The sequence below is a fragment of the Pelophylax lessonae genome, assembly GCF_965119305.1.
Source record: "Pelophylax lessonae genome assembly, chromosome: 6".
Lineage (NCBI taxonomy): Eukaryota > Metazoa > Chordata > Amphibia > Anura > Ranidae > Pelophylax > Pelophylax lessonae.
Genome location: NC_138773.1, coordinates 4,238,372 through 4,259,114, shown reverse-complemented (window position 1 = coordinate 4,259,114; position 20,743 = coordinate 4,238,372). Strand labels below are relative to the sequence as shown.

Below are 20,743 nucleotides of genomic sequence, written 5' to 3'. Positions count from 1 at the left end.
TGCGACATTGCAGCGGACAGATCGGACCCTTGACTGACATTTTTGACACTTTTGGGGGTACCAGTGACATTACTACAGTAATCAGTGCTATACATATGCACTGTTACTGTAAAAATGACACTGGCAGGGAAGGGGTTAACTTTATTGGAGAGGGAGGGGTTAATGTATGCCTGGTGCTTACTGACGTGTGTGGGGGGAGGGGACTGAGTGACACAGGGACAGATCGCAGGTTCAGCTATGCTGAACAATGCAATCTGACCCTGCCTGTCACTTAGGAGATCCGCCCACACATGTCAGTAAGCACCAGGCATACATTAACCCCTTTGTTTACACAAGTGGGCAGATCTCCACACTCGATTCCCCGACGATCGGGGAAGAGCAGCGGCGATCGCCACCGCTCCTCCCCTGGCCTGACTCCCGCTGTGACTGAAAACAGCGGGAGCGAGCCTCTGGAGGCGCACGCGCTGCTCAATGGGGTTCAGGAAAAACATCTGAACTTGTGTATAGTAGTACTGTGCACAAGTTCTGATGTTTTGCCTGCCTCCAAAATTCCCCAAAAAATGCCAGCAAAAACACACCTGGGCATTTTTTTTTTTGACGCTAGCGTTTTTTTTGGCATTTTTTGGGGTTCTTTTGAGGCAGGCAAAACATCTGAACATGTGTATAGGGTGTATATATAGGCATATATGTCTGAATATATACCCCTAGACATATATAGGTGTGATAGTAGCAGAAATATATTACTGTAAATTATTTCATTAGCGCAAGCATTTATTTCTGCTACTATCACACCTATATATGTCTCGGGGTATATATTCAGACATATATGTCTATATATACCCCCTATACACATGTTCAGATGTTTTGCCTGCCTCAAAAGAACCCCAAACAATGCCAAAAAAACGCTAGCGTCAAAAAAAAAAAATGCCCAGGTGTGTTTTTGCTGGCATTTTTTGGAGGGTTTTGGAGGCAGGCAAAACATCAGAACTTGTGCATAGTACCACTATACACAAGTTCAGATGTTTTTCCTGACTGCAAAGAACCCAAAAAAATGCCTGCTATTAAACCGGCAAGGTGTTACAGCAGCGAAGCCATATTCCTGTGCTTAAAGTTTTCTAATACAAACGATCTTTTTTTTTCTGGTTCTGGACATGCTACAGAGCTGAAACTTCACATGCACACCTTTTTAGACCCCCCCAGATACTAAATCCAAAGTAAAAATCAAAAAATCTCTTTTTTTTTTTTTTTTTAATTTTTCAATAATTGGTTTTTTTATCAAAAATGACAATTTTTAAGAACTTTTTTTGAGTGATTTTGTGTCTGGGGGGTCTAAAAGGTGTACCTGTGAAGTTTCAGCTCTGTAGCATGTCCAGAACCAGAAAAAAAGATCATATAGGTGTTAAAGTTAAAGGAGGCTCCCGAACCACATCCCTGTTCTACTGAAAAATTATCTTTTTTTTTTCATGGTTCTGGACATTCTACAGAGCTGAAACTTCACATGCACACCTTTTAGACCCCCCAGATACTAAATCCAAAGTAAAAATCAAAAAAATCTCTTTTTTTTTTTTTTAATTTTTCAATAATTGGCTTTTTTATCAAAAATGACAATTTTTAAGAACTTTTTTTGTGTGATTAATAGTTAATGGGGCATGACCCAGAACCCTAGGCACTTTTTAGGGGCATTTATTGGGTTTTAGGGCTTAAAAATGGTGTTTTTTGATTACAGAAGTTCGGGTCCCATTGATTTCAATGGGGTTCTGAAATCCGGGCCGAACTTTCGTGAAGTTCGGGTGTTCTGGTCGAACCGAACTTTTCAAAAGTTCGATCATCCCTAGTGTTGATCCAGAGTCGTTATTCTTCACCCTCCAGATGTGTCTGAGCAGAAAGGAGAAAGTGAGGACCAAGCACAGAAGACTGAGGAAGAATGGCAGAATGACTCCTAGGAAGGTCATGGGAATAAAAATAGGGAAAACTGAAATTGTAAAGAGCATTGGTAATAGAGGGTCCAGCTGTACTGTTCTCAGAAGACTGGATATTACTGTCTACATTCAAAGTCCAGATGGCCGGGACGTTTATAACGAATACCCCAAGTGCTGCCAGGAATAGAAGGTGACTCAGGAAATTGGACACAATTCTCTTTAACCAGATGAAGAACCCATAGCTGAGATTGGTGATGCTGGTACAGTAATGAGCCGAGAGCCAGAAGGTCAACCAGAAACTGTAATATTTTAGGAAGTAAATTGATGCCTTCCAGAACATGTAGACTCCTCTAATGTATAAGATTTCCCTATGAAAGGTAGAGAGAATTCCCTGTAGGCTCAGCAGACACTGGAGGAGAATATTCACAATTCCCTTCCCCAGAAAGATCACATCGGTGGGACTCAACTTCCCTTTCTTTCTGATGCTGTCCAGGTAACCCATCACAATACAAGTGTTAGAAGGGATTGCCAAGCCGAGTCCCAAGAAATGACTAAAGTAGATAAGGATTTCAGGGACAACATCTTTTAGCTTTCGTGTGTGAGCTCCAGACAGAAAGTACGGCACACACCCGGTTGCGCTGGGTTTCCACTAGTGCGACTTCAAAGTCGCGCGTCTTCAATAGCGACTTTGTACTTTGATAAACGCGCGACTTGTGTACGAATTTACAACGACTTGTTGCGGCTACGACTTGTTGCGACTTTGATGTATGCGACTTGCACATAAAAGATTCCTTTTCCTGCTAGTGATGTAATTCCTTTTCCTGCAAGTGATGTAATTTCCTGTTTTGGAATAGTAGTGTATGTTGCAGGAAACATGTTGGCTATGCAGTATGTTGGAGCAGCAGTAATTATGGCTGCTGTAGCAGCTGTTATTGATGAGGAAGAAGAGGACAGGAGAAGGAGAAGGCATCGCTTCTGGATCCATCCTGTCATCTCCCAAAGGGAAGAGAGAGGCCAGTTCAGGATCCTTTATCATGACCTCCGTGCTCATGAAGACAAATTCTTTAATTACACACGGATGTCAATTAAAAGGTCAGAACATATGTTCATGTCAACTCTTTAACAAATATGTCTCTATGTATGTTATTTTTTACATGGATAATGTTGATAAATGCCATATATGTTTTTTTTTACAGTTTTGATGAATTGTTGGCTCTGCTCTCCACACATCTAGAGAGACAAAACACTAGATTCAGAAGGAGTATTCCGCCCATAGAAAGACTGATTATCACATTGAGGTAAATTTTCCAACCTACTTACCTCCTGAGGCATTTGGAGAGACACATTATCATGTAATTATCATGTAACATATATGTAGTAGTGGTTGTGATTATGTTTGCCATGTTTTTTTCAACAGTGTCTTTCTCCTGCCTATCTTCTTCCTTCATTTCCTCAGGTACCTTCGTCCAAGCCAGTTTATGCATCATTCTAACATTATTTTTTTATTTTTAGGTACCTGGCAACTGGCCATACCTTTACAAGTTTACATTATGAGTTCTTGGTTGGCAAAACTACTGCCAGCTATATTATCCATGATACCTGCAGAGCCATCTGGAATGTTCTTAAGGATTTGGTCCTGAAGAAACCCACTACAGAAGACTGGTGCAAGATAGCAGAATATTTCTGGGACCACTGCAATTTTCCAAATTGTGTTGGTGCAATTGACGGAAAACACATTAGAATATTGAAGCCCATTGGCAGTGGAAGTAAATTCTTCAACTACAAAAAATACTTTTCTTTTGTCTTACTAGCAGTGGCTGATGCCAAATACTGTTTTAGCTATGTAGACATAGGTTCGTATGGAAGCAGCTCAGACTCGAGCATATTTGCGAGATCCACATTCGGAAGAATGTTGAGGGAAGATGGACTTCAGCTGCCACCGGACTGTCCACTACCAGGGACAAACGGACCACCACAGCCATTTGTTTTTGTTGGAGATGAGGCTTTCGCTCTCAGTCATCATCTCTTAAGGCCCTATTCAAATCGGTCTCTGACTGTGGAAAAAAGAGTTTTCAACTACCGCTTAACCAGGGCAAGACGAGTTGTTGAATGCGCCTTTGGAATTTTAGCTAACAAGTGGAGGTTCCTGCACACATCTATCAATTTAAAAATGGATAATGCAATATGTGCAGTCAAAGCAGCATGTGTTCTTCACAACTATGTTGCACTTCGTGATGGGTACAATCATGAAGATTGTGGCATGAATGACATGGAGGGTGCAAGTTTGAGTGCCAGTAGGGGCACAAGCAATGGTGCTACTGTGCGTGAGGGATTCACATCCTTTTTCATGTCTGCTGCTGGTTCTGTCCCCTGGCAGCTGGACGCTATTTCATAATGTATCACACGTTCCAACACAGTCCAATTTTGAATAAAATTCTGTTATGTTTTCCTTATATTTCTGTGCAATTATAACCAAAGTCTGCATATTGTTCCAGTTCTAGCTATAATAAAAATACATTGCTTAACCTTCTGTTTTGCTGTTTTCTACTGTAGATATAATTATATAGCATACACACATTATTGACAGTACTATAGAAGCAAAAATAATCCAAACAAAAACCACAGAGTAGAGTAACAAGGTAATTTTTTTTATTTATTTTTTTTCTCAAAATTTAGAAAAAAATAAACTTTTTATAACAACATCACCAATGTTTTGGAGATACCAGCACCAAAACAATGAAAAAATAAATTAACAGGTAAAATATTAACAAAAACCAAAAACAAAAAAAATTACAAATCCTGGTATATAATTGGAGATTCAGTGGACCCAGAATGAGAAATATTTGATGGGCCAGATGGGCTTGGGTAATCACTTGCAGATCCCTGACGGTATTGCCTTTCCGGGAAAGGCGTAACCTGCATGGGAGCAGGTTGGTAAGGTCTTGGTGTGCCAAGGGTGGAGGCAATAGGGGGCGGTATTGGGTGCAACATGCGGGGCCTGGAGATATTCGGCATGTTGCCATACTCATCGTAGTATGGGCGATTAACTTGGTGCCCATACTGTGAACTTGGTGGTGGTGGTGGTGGTGGTGGGTACTGGTAATTGGGGGGATATGTGTGGTGGGGGGGGGGGGTTTCCATACATGCTGTAGAGCTTGCCTCCCCAACCACAAAAGATTGGGCGGTTGACATGAGAGCCATCCTTAGTGCATACTTTTTCTCAGGGGGGACCTGCTTGCACATACCCAACAACACGGTCATGAAAGCAGTGTCATCACACATGCTTTCCTTCATGTGTGCGTTCATTTCCTTCACCACCTTCAGAACCTCCTCCATGGGTTTACCACCCCTAGGATTCGCCCTTGATGAAGACCTTGAGGAAGATCTTCGTGAAGGCCTTTGTTCTGCACTAGGCCCTGGTTCAGCCTCCACCGCAGCAGGAGAATCAATAATGGACAATGGTCTTGATATTACTCCCTCTGATTCCTCACCATCAGGGTCAGGGTCACCAGGGTCTTGGCATCCCTCCTCCTCCTCCTCCGCTGCCGCCTCCTGTGACCCCTCCTGCTGGTCAGAACCAAGTGAGGAGTCTTGCCAGCTTGCTTGGGTTCTGAAATATAATGAATACATTTCAAATTTTAGGAATATTAATATATTTTATATGTCAACTACAGTATCTAAAAAAATGCTGACAACTTACTCTCGCATCTCCAACACCGGCCTTAAAAATTCCAGCTCCTGGGCATGCGCATAGGGGACAATCCTGGAGGACCCAGAACCACTCCTTGCTTCTCGTAATTTTCTGAGATAGCGGTTATAGCAGTCCTTTATGCTTCTCCATCTGGTTTGTAAGGAGTGCACTGAAAAAAAGAAAATAACGGTACTGTACTGTACATATGGGGGCAAGCAGCAATGTGATAAATTGCATATATGAAACACTTACATTTTTCAGTCCGTTCTGTACTTGTAAGACAGTCCCAATTTTCAAAATAGATCCTTGCAATCTCCAGCCATGCTCTCTCCTTCCTCACATGGTCCTTATATAAGGGGTCTCGGGTGTCGTATATTGAGGGGCGAGCTCTGACCAGACGTATAATCTCCTCATTATCATGAGAAGTTCTTTTATTCTTCCTGGATCTTGGCATGCTTGCTGTATATAACACTCTCCTCTCCTCTGCTAACTATGGGAAGTGATGTTCTTGGGAGGTGCAGAGATCATGTGATTTGGGGCGGAACATAACAATAAAAAAAATTTACTGTAAACTTCCGTGCAAATCGCAACGAAGTCGAGACGAAGTCGCGTTCAAAACCGTGTACTGCGACTTCGTTGCGACTTACATTACCTTCTATGAGGGACATATCGCACTAAAGTCGGCCCAAAGTAGTGCAAGAAGCAATTTTGAAGACGCTGAGTCTTGAGTCGCAGCAGTGGAAACGGTCCACATTGAAAACAATGGGTTTTGACTTGTCATGCGACTTGACATGTGTCAAGTCGCACCGCAAGTCGCACTAGTGGAAACCGAGCCTAAAAGCAGACAGTGTGATGATGTTAAAGTCTGAACTATGAAAATATTCTTCAGATTCAGCTCCCGGTAGACTTTGCATAAACGTGATGGATGTAATTTCAATACTAACATATAAAGAACTCATTACACTGTATATCCCATCCTAAAATAATTTTCCATTATATTTAACTGCTTAGGGACTAGTGGTTGGTAATACCGTACTGACCATTGTGTACACTCAGTAGAGTATTCCTGGTGATTTGGCATCACTGGGGGGACAAACGAGGTTTCTCATAGACAGTATTGTCCTACAAGAAATATTTTCTTCTACAGGCAGTTTGGACTCAAGACAGTTATAAAACAGCTCATGTTATATTCTGTGCCTCATCCCTCTTATCAGGTACTGGGTACTTAACCACTTGCCAACTGCTGCCCGACTATATACGGCGGCAGTCAGCCCCTCACAGGCAAAGTGACGTAGGGGTACGTCACTAGCCTGTGAGGCTCTAGGGAGCGAGCGCGCACGTGCCGCCGGAGGCGCACTCCCGCTCACTCACGCCCCCCCGTGTGAGTGAGCGGCGGACCCGATGCCTGCCGCTCACTCGCGATCCTCCGGTACAGCGGGGGAAAGGCAGGTGGCTAATGTAAACAAAGCCGCCTGTCATTCTCCCCTGTGTAACAGCACAGATCATACGGTCCTTCTATGTAGGACCGTTGATCTCTGCTGTTACACACACAGCCAGCCACATCCAATCACAGTTAGAAGCACGCCCCTAGGGACACACTTAACCCCTCCTTCTCAAATAAAGTTAACCCCTTCCCTGCCAGTGTCATTTTTACAGTAACAGTGCATATGTATAGCACTGATTACTGCAGTAATGTCACTTGTACCCCCAAAAGTGTCAAAAATGTCAGTCAAGGGTCCAATCTGTCCGCCGCAATGTCGCAGTTCCGCAAAAAAAATCGCAGATCGCCGCCATTACTCGTTAAAAAAAAAACAATAAAAATGACAAAAATCTTTCCCTTAGTTAGTAAACGCAATAACTTTTGGGCAAACCAATCAAAATATGCTTTTTGCGATTTTTTTTACCAAACATATGTAGCAGAAAACAAATTGGCCTAAAATGTTAAAAAAATTAGATTTTTACATTTTTTGGGGGGGGAATTTCATATAAAAAAAAATTTGAAAAATATTGTTATTTTTGCAAAATTGACGCTCTTTTTTTTGTTTATAACGCATGATCAAAAAATCACAGAGGTGATCAAATACCACCAAAAGAAAGCTCTGTTTGTGGGAAAAAAAGGATGTCAATTTAATTTGGGTACAGCGTCGCGTGACTGCGCAATTGTCCGTTAAAGTCGTGCAGTGCTGAATCGCAAAATAGGCCCTGGTCAGGAAGGGGGTAAAATATTCCGGGGCTTAAGTGGTTAAGAATCACATTTTATTATATAACGCATCTAAAATCATCAAAAAAAAAAAAAAAAAACATATAACAATGATAGCCAATAGAAGGGAAATATAAAATACAAAATTGACAAATAGGTGATTACACTGTTGGTAATGCTGGACAGTTATACAAACACAGTATAATATGTCAATAATAATACTTTACATCGAGATGATCATAGACGCAGAGGACAAGATCGAGCGATGTATATTAACAACAGTAGGTCGTATAATTCCGTTGAGCCATATTGCTCGACATGTTTCGACTTACGCTTCCTCTGGGAGCTAATGGATCAGTGTTCTGTATAATTCAGCCGGCAATGACGATGTAGATAAAAGGCTTGATTATTGGCCAACAGGGATAGGGATGGTTACCCCCCATCCAGGGAGGCTGTATGCTTGTAATGTTCTGGTACCTTTGGGTACCCTAATTACTCTTTCATAAGTGTATGCGCCCCACCATTCTCTTTTGGTAAGGTGCGCATACACCTTTAAGACTGATGCTGTCATCACTGAGCGCCGGACTGGATGGCTATTTAGATCGCCGGCTTTCACTCACATGTGTTCGTTCAAACTGCTTTGTGCCTTGATGCTAACCTGTCTTGAAGCTCTCATGCTTGCAAGCATACCTCGCTGTCGGAACCACGCTGCGCTGATCCCTGTATCCCGCTACCGGATCATCCGCTCTTGCCGAACCTCTCCTCTGCTACATTGCTATTAGTGATAAGTACCCCACAGGGGAAACCTCTATAACTTTCATACTAAAGCTTACACTATCTAGCTCTGCATACTAAGGACTATTACTACATCTGCATTATCTAAGATTGCTAGCTCTTGAGCCTACTACCACCTGCTCTTGCACTGGGTTGATCTCTCTTGTATGTCCACCTGCTACTCTGTCATCTGCTACCATACATGATTGCTAAACCTATCTGCATCCCATCTGCTACTATCTTACTCTCAAGAACATTTCCTTTCAAGTGTCTGTCATCTACCATCTTTACCCAACCTGTCTCTTCAGCCTATCATCACTGTGTTACTATATACATAAGTCACTCTAGGAAACATCTTATTGAGTGTGTGTATTTACTTGCTGAATTGAGATCATCCACACATGATGAGTCATTGGGAGTTGGGATTGGTGTCTCAGCGTTTCTCTACATGACTACTGAAGTGGAATATTTCTGCAGCTGAAAATCCACATTATACATAAAACGCAGGAGCGTTACAATGCTCCAGGATCGGACGCTGTGTAAGGGTTACTTCTTTGGCCCTACCAGGCACTTTTGAGTACTTATATATATATATATATATATATATATATATATATATATATATATATGAGTACTCCACTTTATGAAAGTATACTTTATTGGCATACCAGTTGATGTGCTTTATGCCAATTCTTGCTGGTCTATAACGCTTGGTTGCGTATTTACCTTTGTATCTATCAACATTGATGAGTTTGATCCTTCATACAACTTCCCTGTTGGCTATTAATCAAGCCTTTTATCTACATCGTCATTGCCTGCTGAATTATACAGAACACTGATCTATTAGCTCACAGAGGAAGCGTAAGGCGAAACATGTCGAGCAATATGGCTCAATGGAATTATACAATCTACTACTAATATACATTGTTCGATCTTCCCGGGAAGACAGTACCATTCCCTGTCACCTGCGGCTATGATCGTCTCGATGTGAAGTATTATTACTGATATACTATACTGTGAATGTATAACTGTCCAGCATTACCAACAGTGTAATCACCTATTTGTCAATTCTGTATTTTATATTTCCCTTCTATGGGCTATCATTGTTATATGTTTTTTGTATTGTTTTGTTTTTTTCTTTGATGATTTTAGATGCATTATATAATAAAATGTGATTTTTAAGTACCCAGTGCCTGCAAAGTCCATGTTTCCTCCTTTTCCAATTTTTTGTCTTCAATTAGGATGTGGCACTTATTACCCTATTCATACGCCCAGTCTACCGCTATCTGAGAGCCTATTTTTCAGCTTCTCATCCCTCTTATCACAATAATAATAATACTGAGTTGCTAGCAAAAAGAATTAAAGGTATCTACAGATCATTTTTCTTTGTAATCTAACATTATATAAAAAAATTAAACCAACGTATATAAATAATGTGTTTGCACAATACAGGTGGATGGGGATGGGTAGGGAGGGAATAAGGAATAATTGGGGGCTACTTGGGATTGAGGTTATTGGGTGTCTTAGGGAGAGCAATCTTTATAGCAAAGCCTTGTCCTCCTCTGTGGTAAAATTCAATAATCACCTCTCATACACCATGTTTTTATTGTTTAAAGTGGCAGTGTCTTTTAGAAGTCAAGATGGGCCGAGGATCACCGATTCCCCCAATGCTGGGGGGGGGGGGGGGAAATAGTGGAGTAATATCAGAAAGGAGTTTCTCAGAGAAAAATTACAAAGAGTTTGAAGTTCTCATCATCCACAGTACATAATATCATCCAAAGATTCAGAGAATCCGGAACAATCTCTGTGTGTAAGGGTCAAGGCCGGAAAACCATACTGGGTGGCGGTGATCTTTGGGCCCTTAGACAGCACTGCATCACATACAGGAATGTTACTGTAATGGAAATCACAACATGGGCTCAGGAATACTTCCAGAAAACATTGTTGGTGAACACAATCCACCGTGCCATTCGTCGTTTCCGGCTAAAACTCTATAGGCCAAAAAAGAAGCCATATCTAAACATGGTCCAGAAGCGCAGGCGTTTTCTCTGGGCCAAGGCACATTTATAATGGTCTGTGGCAAAGTGGAAAACTGTTCTGTGGTCAGACCAATCAAAATTTGAAGTTCTTTTTGGAAAACTGGGACGCCATGTCATCCGGACTAAAGAGGACAAGGACAACCCAAGTTGCTATCAGCGCTCAGTTCAGAAGCCGGCATCTCTGATGGTATGGGGGTTGCATGAGTGCGTGTGGCATGGGCAGCTTACACATCTGGAAAGGCACCATCAATGCTGAAAGGTATATCCAAGTTCTAGAACAACATATCCTCCCATCCAGACGTCGTCTCTTTCAGGGAAGACCTTGCATTTTCCAACATGACAATGCCAGACCACATACTGCATCAATTACAACATCATGGCTGCGTAGAAGAAGGATCCGGGTACTGAAATGGCCAGCCTGCAGTCCAGACCTTTCACCCATAGAAAAAATTTGGCGCATCATAAAGAGGAAGATGTGACAAAGAAGGCCTTAGACAGTTGAGCAACTAGAAGCCTGTATTAGACAAGAATGGGACAACATTCCTATTCCTAAACTTCAGCAACTTCTCCTCAGTCCCCAGACGTTTGCAGACTGTTATAAAAAGAAGAGGGGAAGCCACACAGGGCTAAACATGGCCTTGTCCCAACTTTTTTGAGATGTGTTGATGCCATGAAATTTAAAATCAACTTATTTTTCCTTTAAAATTATACATTTTCTCAGTTTAAACATTTGATATGTCATCTATGTTGTATTCTGAATAAAATATTGAAATTTGAAACTTCCACATCATTGCATTCTGTTTTTATTAACAATTTGTACAGCGTCCAAACTTTTTGGGATTTGGGTTTGTATTTTGAGGGCTAAATATAAGGTAGGGTTTATTGTCCAACACCCCCAGACACCCCATATGGGAACAAACTGTGTCGTGAGGGGAAGACAATACAACCAACCTTTAACTTCAATAGTTTTTCTCATTTAGAAGATTATATTTGAAGTTATAAGGTAAAGTATAGGCAAACAATGGTCTGGGGTATGGACTAAACATGAATTAGGAACAATAGAACTGCCAGTGTCCCTGAGCTAAAAGAGGGATATGTACTTTGGGGGTAAAGAGCGTTCATTCGGTCTAGGGGTGAAACCCCAGAGATCTAGTAAACTTTCGCACATACTACATTTCAAAACTGTAATGGAACAGTGTAATGAATAAACAAATACGTAAAGCTTAGCAACATTGTTACTCTGTACTGGTTTCAATATAGAGATGATTGGTAGGTTGGTACCTAGAAAAAGGAGGTGAGATGTACAGAAAAGAGAGTAGGATAAGGCGGGGGGGAGGGGGAGAGTGGTAGGGGAGTAGGGCGGGGAAGAGGGGAGGGGATGAGGGGAGGGGATGAGGGTAGGTGTGAAAATCCTGATGTCTCTAGGTTGTATCATTTAGGCTGGACAAGAGATATATTGGAGATGGTTCCTCTTATGGGAGCAAAAGGGATTTATCAAAATTGGGTGGGAGAAAGTGTGTCATCCAAAGGGACCAGGGGGCTTAAAATTTGGCAACTCTGTTGGAAATGGACAGCTATAATATTTGTGTGGATTATTGCTTGTGCTACATTGTTTTTGACCGCAATTACACAGAGACTGGAAGTCTTCCAGGATTTGGTAATGATTTTTTTGGCCGCCGTCGTGACCTGCAAGAGAAGTTTAAACTGACGCTGAGGTAAGTTTGGCGGTTTGAGATTTAGGAGTGCTATAGATGGGTCAGGTGATAGAGCTGTATCGAAGATGGTGAAGAGAATGGTGAACAGGTTGGACCCAAAAGTTTGCGCAATTGGGCATGACTAGTGTTGAGCGAACACGGACTGTATTATTCGTGTTCGTACCGAATAATTGGATTTTTTGTACCCGAACACGGACACTTTACTGTATGTTCGGGTAAAAATCCGTGTTTGGTCGTTTTATTTCCGGGTTTTGCATGCTTTGGCGCTCTTTTCATGGCGGGCTTTCAACAGCCAATCAACAATCGTTTAACTGGTGTGCCTTAAGCCATCCCAGCCATGCCTGCAAATGTCTCAGTAGCTGTGATTGGCCGTCTGAAGCATGTGACCAAGTCTTTATAAGTTCCAGGCAGCCACAGCAGCGTCATTCTGCTGCTTAGCTAAGGGACAGAGCACACATCAATGTGCTGGCTGCTGATTAGGGAAAGACAGGCAGGAAAAAACCATTTGTGTCCGGATAGAATTGAGGGACAGGTCGGAGTGTTTAGGCAGGGCGAGTTGTAGGCATTTTAGGGATAGAGTCTGCTGAATTATAGGGTCAGTGTCTTCTACAAACTACAATCGATATTGCTGTGTGGGGGGTGGGGTCTGCACTCAATCCTGATCTACGATCTCTTCTCAATCCTGTTAGGGAGAGGCTGCTGCTGCTGAATTTTAGGGAAACTGTGTTCTACAAACTACAATCGATATTACTGTGTGGTGTGGGATTGGAGATAGGCAGGTGTCAGTGATCCACATCCATTTTTCTGTGTGTGAGCTGCAGTGAACACAATCTTTGTGGGGTGCAGTGACCACAATCTTTTTGGGCTGCAGTGAACACAATCTTTTTGGGGTGCAGTGAACAACATCCTTTTAGGGTGCAGTGAACACAATCTTTGTGGGGTGCAGTGAACAACATCCTTTTAGGGTGCAGTGAACACAATCTTTGTGGGGTGCAGTGAACAAAATCCTTTTTGGGGTGCAGTGAACAACATCCTTTTAGGGTGCAGTGAACACAATCTTTTTGGGGTGCAGTGAACAAAATCCTTTTTGGGGTGCAGTGAACAACATCCTTTTTGGGGTGCAGTGAACACAATCTTTTTGGGGTGCAGTGAACAAAATCCTTTGTGGGGTGCAGTGAATACAATCTTTGTGGGGTGCAGTGAACAACATCCTTTTTGGGGTGCAGTGAACAACATCCTTTTTGGGGTGCAGTGAACACAATCTTTTTGGGGTGCAGTGAACAAAATCCTTTGTGGGGTGCAGTAAACAAAATCCTTTTTGGGGTGCAGTGAACAACATCCTTTTTGGGGTGCAGTGAACACAATCTTTTAGGGGTGCAGTGAACAAAATCCTTTGTGGGGTGCAGTGAACACAATCTTTGTGGGGTGCAGTGAACACAATCTTTTTGGGGTGCAGTGAACAAAATCCTTTTTGGGGTGCAGTGAACAACATCCTTTTTGGGGTGCAGTGAACACAATCTTTGTGGGGTGCAGTGAACAAAATCCTTTTTGGGGTGCAGTGAACAACATCCTTTTTGGGGTGCAGTGAACACAATCTTTTAGGGGTGCAGTGAACAAAATCCTTTGTGGGGTGCAGTGAACACAATCTTTGTGGGGTGCAGTGAACAAAATCCTTTTTGGGGTGCAGTGAACAACATCCTTTTTGGGGTGCAGTGAACACAATCTTTTTGGGGTGCAGTGAACAAAATCCTTTGTGGGGTGCAGTGAACACAATCTTTGTGGGGTGCAGTGAACAACATCCTTTTTGGGGTGCAGTGAACAACATCCTTTTAGGGTGCAGTGAACACAATCTTTGTGGGGTGCAGTGAACAACATCCTTTTAGGGTGCAGTGAACACAATCTTTGTGGGGTACAGTGAACAGAATCTTTGTGGGGTGCAGTGAACACAATCTTTGGGGGGTACAGTGAACACAATCTTTTTGGGGTGCAGTGAACAAAATCCTTTTAGGGTGCAGTGAACACAATCTTTGTGGGGTGCAGTGAACAAAATCCTTTTTGGGGTGCAGTGAACACAATCTTTTTGGGGTGCAGTGAACAAAATCCTTTGTGGGGTGCAGTGAACACAATCTTTGTGGGGTGCAGTGAACACAATCTTTTTGGGGTGCAGTGAACAAAATCCTTTTTGGGGTGCAGTGAACAAAATCCTTTTTGGGGTGCAGTGAACAAAATCCTTTTAGGGTGCAGTGAACACAATCTTTGTGGGGTACAGTGAACACAATCTTTGTGGGGTACAGTGAACACAATCTTTGTGGGGTACAGTGAACACAATCTCATACTTCTGAAGATTTGAGGGTGCTGTCTGTTCCATACTCCTCCTACTCCTCATCCATCCTTTTAGGGGTATAAACAATAGTAATTGGGGCCTAGTGTGGTTGTGTACGTGTGAGATACATACACTTTTTTGGATCATATTTCCTATTCCGCAATTCAATAAAAACCTTTCTAGGGCAAGATCTTAAATTACAGAAATATGAGGAGACCGTCAAATAAGGGCCGTGGCCTGGGTCGTGGTGCTGTTGGTAGAGCTCCTGTTGCAAGGAGAGGACGTGGTCGATCTGTGCCAGCTACACGCACAAGTGAAACACCTTCCTCAAGTGTGAGTAGGCGACAGAACCTGCATCAGTATTTGGTAGGGCATCATACGCCCCTAGAAGTGATGAGGCCAGAACAAGTGGAGGCGATAGTAGATTGGTTTGCTGCTGACAGTGCCTCCAGTTCCTTCACATTGTCTCCCACCCAGTCTACTGCAGAAAGGTCAGAGTTGGCACCTGCAGCCGATGTCCAACCGTCACCTCAACCCTAGGCATGACCACCAGATATGATGAAAATGCAACAAACAAAAGAGAAAACAGGCGCCTCTGAGTTAAGACTGCGATTTAATATGGCAAACAAGTAATAAAAACTTACATCAAAGTAAGTATAAGCAGACAAGATGGGTCCTTCCGGTGTCCATGTGGAGGCTGGGGCTTGGAGTCATCACTGTGGGTCTGTAATCATCTCCTCTCTTCCTCTTCCTGTCCAGCAGGAAGTGGAGGGTGTCACAGCAGTGAGATGGAGGCTTGGACAGCAGGGTGAAACCGCAGTGAGATGGAGGCTTGGGCTGCACAGTGGCTGTGATGCTTGTCCACAGGATCTTCCGGCGTAATGACTGACGCGTTTCCGAGCATGCGCACTGTGGTGGGAAACCAGCGCGCGCTCCTTTTTCAAAGTCAAATGTAAAAGGGAAAGAGAAGGACCAATTTATGTGTTCCGGGACAATGCCCTCTGGTGGTGAAGTTATAAAACTACTATCAAAGTAAACATGACTCTACATTATAGCTGTATGAGGAACAATGCCCTCTGGTGGTGAAGTTATTAAATTACTATCAAAGTAAACATAACTCTACGTTATGGCTGTATGAGGAACAAGGGTCCCTCTAGAGGTCAAACCAGTAAGAAATAAAAATAAACAATAATATACATGTGATACGATGCATAAAGAGAATAATGCCATAGACAATGAGAGGAAAATTAGAGGGGAAAAAAAAAAAAAAAAAAAACCATGGGATGAAATGAGAAAGAAATGATAAATGTGGAAATAAAATTAAATATTAATGAAAATAAAAATAAAATATAAAAATGAAATTAAAATAGAAATAAAAATCTAAAGACTAAATATACAATAAAAAAATATATATTAAAAAAAAAAAAAAAAATATTATATTTGTATGTGATAATGTAAAATTCTTATAGTATATATTGATACATGTATGTATAAAATCAGGAAATGGATACTAATGCAATGAGATGGATGGAATGGGAACAATGATGAATATCAACCTGAAAGAGGTATGAATATGGAATGTATAATCATTCGGTGGAGACAAGGGATAAATGCTAGACAGTGAGTGGATGAGGAATTGTTGGCGGCAGGAAGGGTAGGAAGGGGGGTGGGAAAAAATAAATAAATGAATAAATAAATAAAAATTAGCACTGTATGGATTACCTAAAGTGAACCCTAGAGGGGACTAATTAAAGAATGGTGGATACATCCAATTCTTCGTTCATCCCATTGGGCGAAAGTGTATTGAGGGAATAGATCCAAAACGTTTCACGTTCGCACAGTTTGTGAAATCTTTCGGCTTCCGGAAGGTCTTTTGATATTTGCTCAATGATCCATACCTCAAGATTTGAGGTAGATTTGTCATGGTGTCTGAGAAAGTGGCGGGGGACGCAATGTTTGTCTTTTCCTTCCTCTATTTTTCTCCTGTGTTCCCCAAATCTTTGTCGAAGGGGACGGATCGTGCGTCCTACATAGAGGAGGTTGCAAGGACAACTGAGGCAATAGATTACAAAATCAGATGAACAATTGAAAAAATCAGCGAGGTTGTATGTTTTGTTATGTGTATGAAATGATTTTTTACCATGTTTTACATATGCACAGGTTTTGCACAAAGACTTGTTGCACCTATACATGCCTGTTAAAGGAATCAGGCACACCCTGGGGGTGGCGTCTTTAATGGTTTTAAGTTTGCTGGGTGCAATTTTGTTTTTAAGGTTGGGTGCTTTCCTGTATGTGACTCTGGGAGTACTTGGGAGGACTAATTTGAGATGGGGGTCCTCCAAGAGTATAGGCCAGTGTTTTAGAAGAATCTGTTCCATGGTCTTGTGTTTGTAATGGAATTTGGTGGTGAAACGAATGGATTGATCAAATGTGTCTCGGGTTTTGGCAGGAGGGGGATCTGTGAGGTACAGATGATATGCTTGATCTACCAGGGGGAGTGGATAACCTTTGTCCAATAATTTGGCTTTTAGAAGCTGACTTTCAGCTACATAGTCATCGTGCCTGGTGCAATTGCGCTTCAGCCGACAAAATTGTCCCTTGGGAATATTGTTGGTCCATTTGTTGTAATGGCAGCTCTTGTAGTGCAATAGGGAATTACCTGCAGTAGGTTTGGAGTAATTCTTGGCATGAATTTGATTTCCTATGTAGTACAATTCAAGGTCCAGAAAAGCAAGTCGTTCAGAATTGGTGACATGGGTGAATGTTAATCCGTGGGGGTTTTGGTTGCAATGTTGTGTGAAATTATGGATGATGTCGGGGGGTCCATCCCAAATTATAAGAATATCATCTATGTACCTACCATAGAAGATAAGGTGTCTGGAATATGGGTTGTTGTGCCATATTTTCTGGGATTCTCATAGCCCCATGGCTAAATTTGCGTATGAAGGTGCAAAATTTGCTCCCATGGCTGTTCCGTTGATTTGTAAATAAAATTGATCATTAAATTTAAAATAGTTGTGAGTGAGACAAAATTTTGTACATTCCAGAATGAAGTGGGCTTGTTTGGGGCTCATGTAAGGATCCAGATGCAGAAAATGATCTAGGGCTGTGAGGCCGAAATGGTGTGGAATAGATGTATACAGTGAATTAACATCCAGAGACATCCAGGTATAACTAGGTTCCCATGTGTAGGGGGACAGTAGTTCCAACAGATGAGTACCGTCTCTGATGTAGGCAGGTAAACTTTGAGCTAGTGGTTGGAGAAAATGGTCTATGTATAAGGAGAGACCAGAGGTGATACTCTCCATGGATGCAATGATGGGACGGCCTGGGGGATCGGTGAGACTTTTGTGGATCTTGGGAATATGGTAAAAATATGGGGTCCGATAAAACATCCTATTGAGGAAGGAGGCTTCATTGGAGTCTATAATTTTGGTTTCAATGGCATGGTCAATGATAGCCTTCAGGTCCAATTTGTATTCAGGAAGGGGATCCTTATGGAGTGGAGTGTAAGTGTTGGAATCAGCCAAAAGTCTTTCGGCCTCTTGGATGTAAGAATCTCGATCCAGGAGGACAATGCCTCCTCCTTTATCAGCATTTTTAATAATAATGTCATTGTTATTAATCAAGGATGAAAGGGCTTTTGATTCTTGAGGTGTAACGGTGCCTAACTGGGTAGGGGTGTGGGAAGATGGTTTGCATAATTTCAGGAAGTCGGAATAGACCATATTGTAAAAAGTGGTAAGATGTGGGCCTTTATGCTGGTAAGGGTTAAAGACTGATTTGGGTTTCAATGTTGAATGTTGGACCGGGGGGGAGGTTGCTAAATGCTGTGTAAACAAATCTAAGTCAGTTAGGGTGTCATTGTTATATAGCTGTTCCAATGTCTCGATAATGTCTGTCTCAAAGTCAAATTCTTGGGGTTCAGGAGTAAGACTGAGGGGTGCAATCAATGTGGTGTTGGGTCTAGAACCTTGCTTGGTTTCGTTTATTTGGAAAAATCTTTTCAATGTCAAGTTTCTCACGTATTTGTTTAGATCCTTGAAAAGGAGAAACGGATCTGGTTTATTGCAGGGGGCAAAGTTGAGGCCCCTGCTTAAGAGGGATGTTTCTGCCTGAGAGAGTGTGTGTTTGGATAGATTGAATATTTTGATGGTTTCAGTGTTTTGGGTTTTTTTTTTTTTTTGTGCTTGTTTCTATTTTTCCCCCCTCTGCATCCTCTTCTGTGTGCTTTCTTTTGGATGAGCCTGTCTGAGGGGGGCCCGTCACTAAAAAAGACTCCCTAGTGATGGTGTTGAGATGGATGGAGGGGTTTTGGGGAGGACAATCAGAAGAGGCCCTATGAGTAGCTGGGGATGCCTCCATAATTGGGGTGTCTCTGTGGGATGAGACAGGAGCAGCGGGGTTATGGGGAGACTGGCAGGGTGGTTGGCTAGATGGAATCCCAATGACCTCTCTGGAGGTAGTAGCCATGGATATAGGGGATAGGGGTTTATTCAGAGTGTTGATTGTAGCGATCACTGATAAATTGTGAGCTACAGATTCACGTGAAGTAGATGGTGTACTTAGACGTGCTGGTATCTGTGGTCCACGATCTGAATGTTTTGTAGTGGTAGGGTGATGCTTGGCTTTATGCAAAGCTGTGGATGGGTGAGTATGGTAGGAATGGTGGGGCCGATTATAAAAGGTAGTGAGGTGTTGTAATGTTTTGGTATGAGATGGGGTACAACCTTTTGTGTTGCGGGGAAGAAGTCTGGGGTTGGATCTGACTGGTGTGTGGACTCTGATGGGATGTGAAGTAAGAGGTAAGGGAGACCTGCCATGTGTGTGGCGATTATGGGGCCTAAGTGGCGGTTCTAGGTTGAGGGTCAGCAAAGATGGGGGAGTAGTGGAGAGAGGGGGAGGGATGACCAGGTCAACAGAATTCGACGACTGCTGTGGTTGGTTCCAAGTGAAGACCCTATTGTTGGTGTAATCATGGAGATCACGTCTAAATTTACCTATTTTTGTGCGGATAAGGGTGTCTTCTTGTCTTTTGGTGTTTTTCTTTAAAGTGTCCAGCCAAGAGAGAGGTAAACACTGTTTGGCGTTCACAATTTCTTGTGAGAGGATTTGCACTTGATGGGTGAGCTGAGAAAACCTGGAGGATCTATGTTTAATTAAGACACTGATCCATTTGGAGGTACAGAATTCGGAAATGTTGTTCCATTCTGTTAAATTTTCTTTATCCAGAAAGGAGCAGGTTTTCATAGTGCGTAGGCCTCTGGGTGTCATTTTAGTGGTGATGTATTTATTTAAGAAAAATTTGTCCCACCATTGGACATTGGTGGAATGTATAAGCCGCTCTAATTTTTTGAACTTACCACATAACATGTAGCGGAATGTTTTGGTAAGGGATGGATTACTGGTGAATAATGTGGTGGGTAATGTGGTGTATAAATCATCCAATATGCTGTACTTATGAGATTCTATATCAGAGATAATATCCATGATAAGATGGAGGATGGTGATGTGTAGAGAGAAAGGGGAAGGGAAAAAGAATGCGGGGGAAAGGAGGGAAAAAAAACAAAAAAACAAAAAAAAAAACACAACACAGGGGGGGGGGAAGGGAAAGGAGATGGGGAAATGGGAAGATGGGATGGGAATAAATAATAATAATAAAAAAAAAAACGCCAAAAAAAAAAAAAAACGCCAAAAACAGCCAAAAACGTAGGTTATGACTATGACACAAGAATTGTACTGATGTGGTAACATACAATGGATATACAATCAGATAGGAAGTAAATGATTATACTAAAAAAGGTACAATACAATATGATGAAAATGCCCTTGGGTGGAACAGCCGGTAAAGCAAGTGGAAGGGTATTGAGGAACATATTTGGCGATCCTGACTGGGACCAAGTACCAATGGGTCAGAACTTTGTAATTAGTTTCAAGTGCCACAATGTTTTGGGAGAAAGGAATTTGTGGCCAACCAAAGGTGATTCCAATCTGCACTTTCCAATGTGATCTCCAAGTCTCTTTCCCATCTAGAGGTGTAAGAGGTGGCGGGAGAGGATCCCGTGTTAGGCAGCTGAGTGTA

General features: G+C 42.1%; 1 protein-coding gene and 1 pseudogene across 2 annotated transcripts; one reads left to right on the top strand and one right to left on the bottom strand.

Moving 5' to 3' along the window:
- Positions 1-1,869: 1,869 nt before the first annotated feature.
- Positions 1,870-9,914, top strand: LOC309557598 (uncharacterized protein; the record flags this gene model as incomplete). Its single annotated transcript, XM_082260391.1, has 4 exons — positions 1,870-1,993; positions 2,147-2,220; positions 3,670-4,201; positions 9,826-9,914. 4 exons carry the CDS (start codon positions 1,870-1,872, stop codon positions 9,912-9,914), a joined length of 819 nt encoding a protein of 272 aa, XP_082116517.1.
- Positions 9,915-11,858: 1,944 nt separating this feature from the next.
- On the bottom strand, positions 11,859-17,735 carry LOC309557597 (annotated as a pseudogene). Its single transcript has 2 exons — positions 17,014-17,735; positions 11,859-11,904 (listed from the first exon to the last, which is right to left on the bottom strand). The product of its transcript is annotated as an uncharacterized misc_RNA (transcript).
- Positions 17,736-20,743: the final 3,008 nt, after the last annotated feature.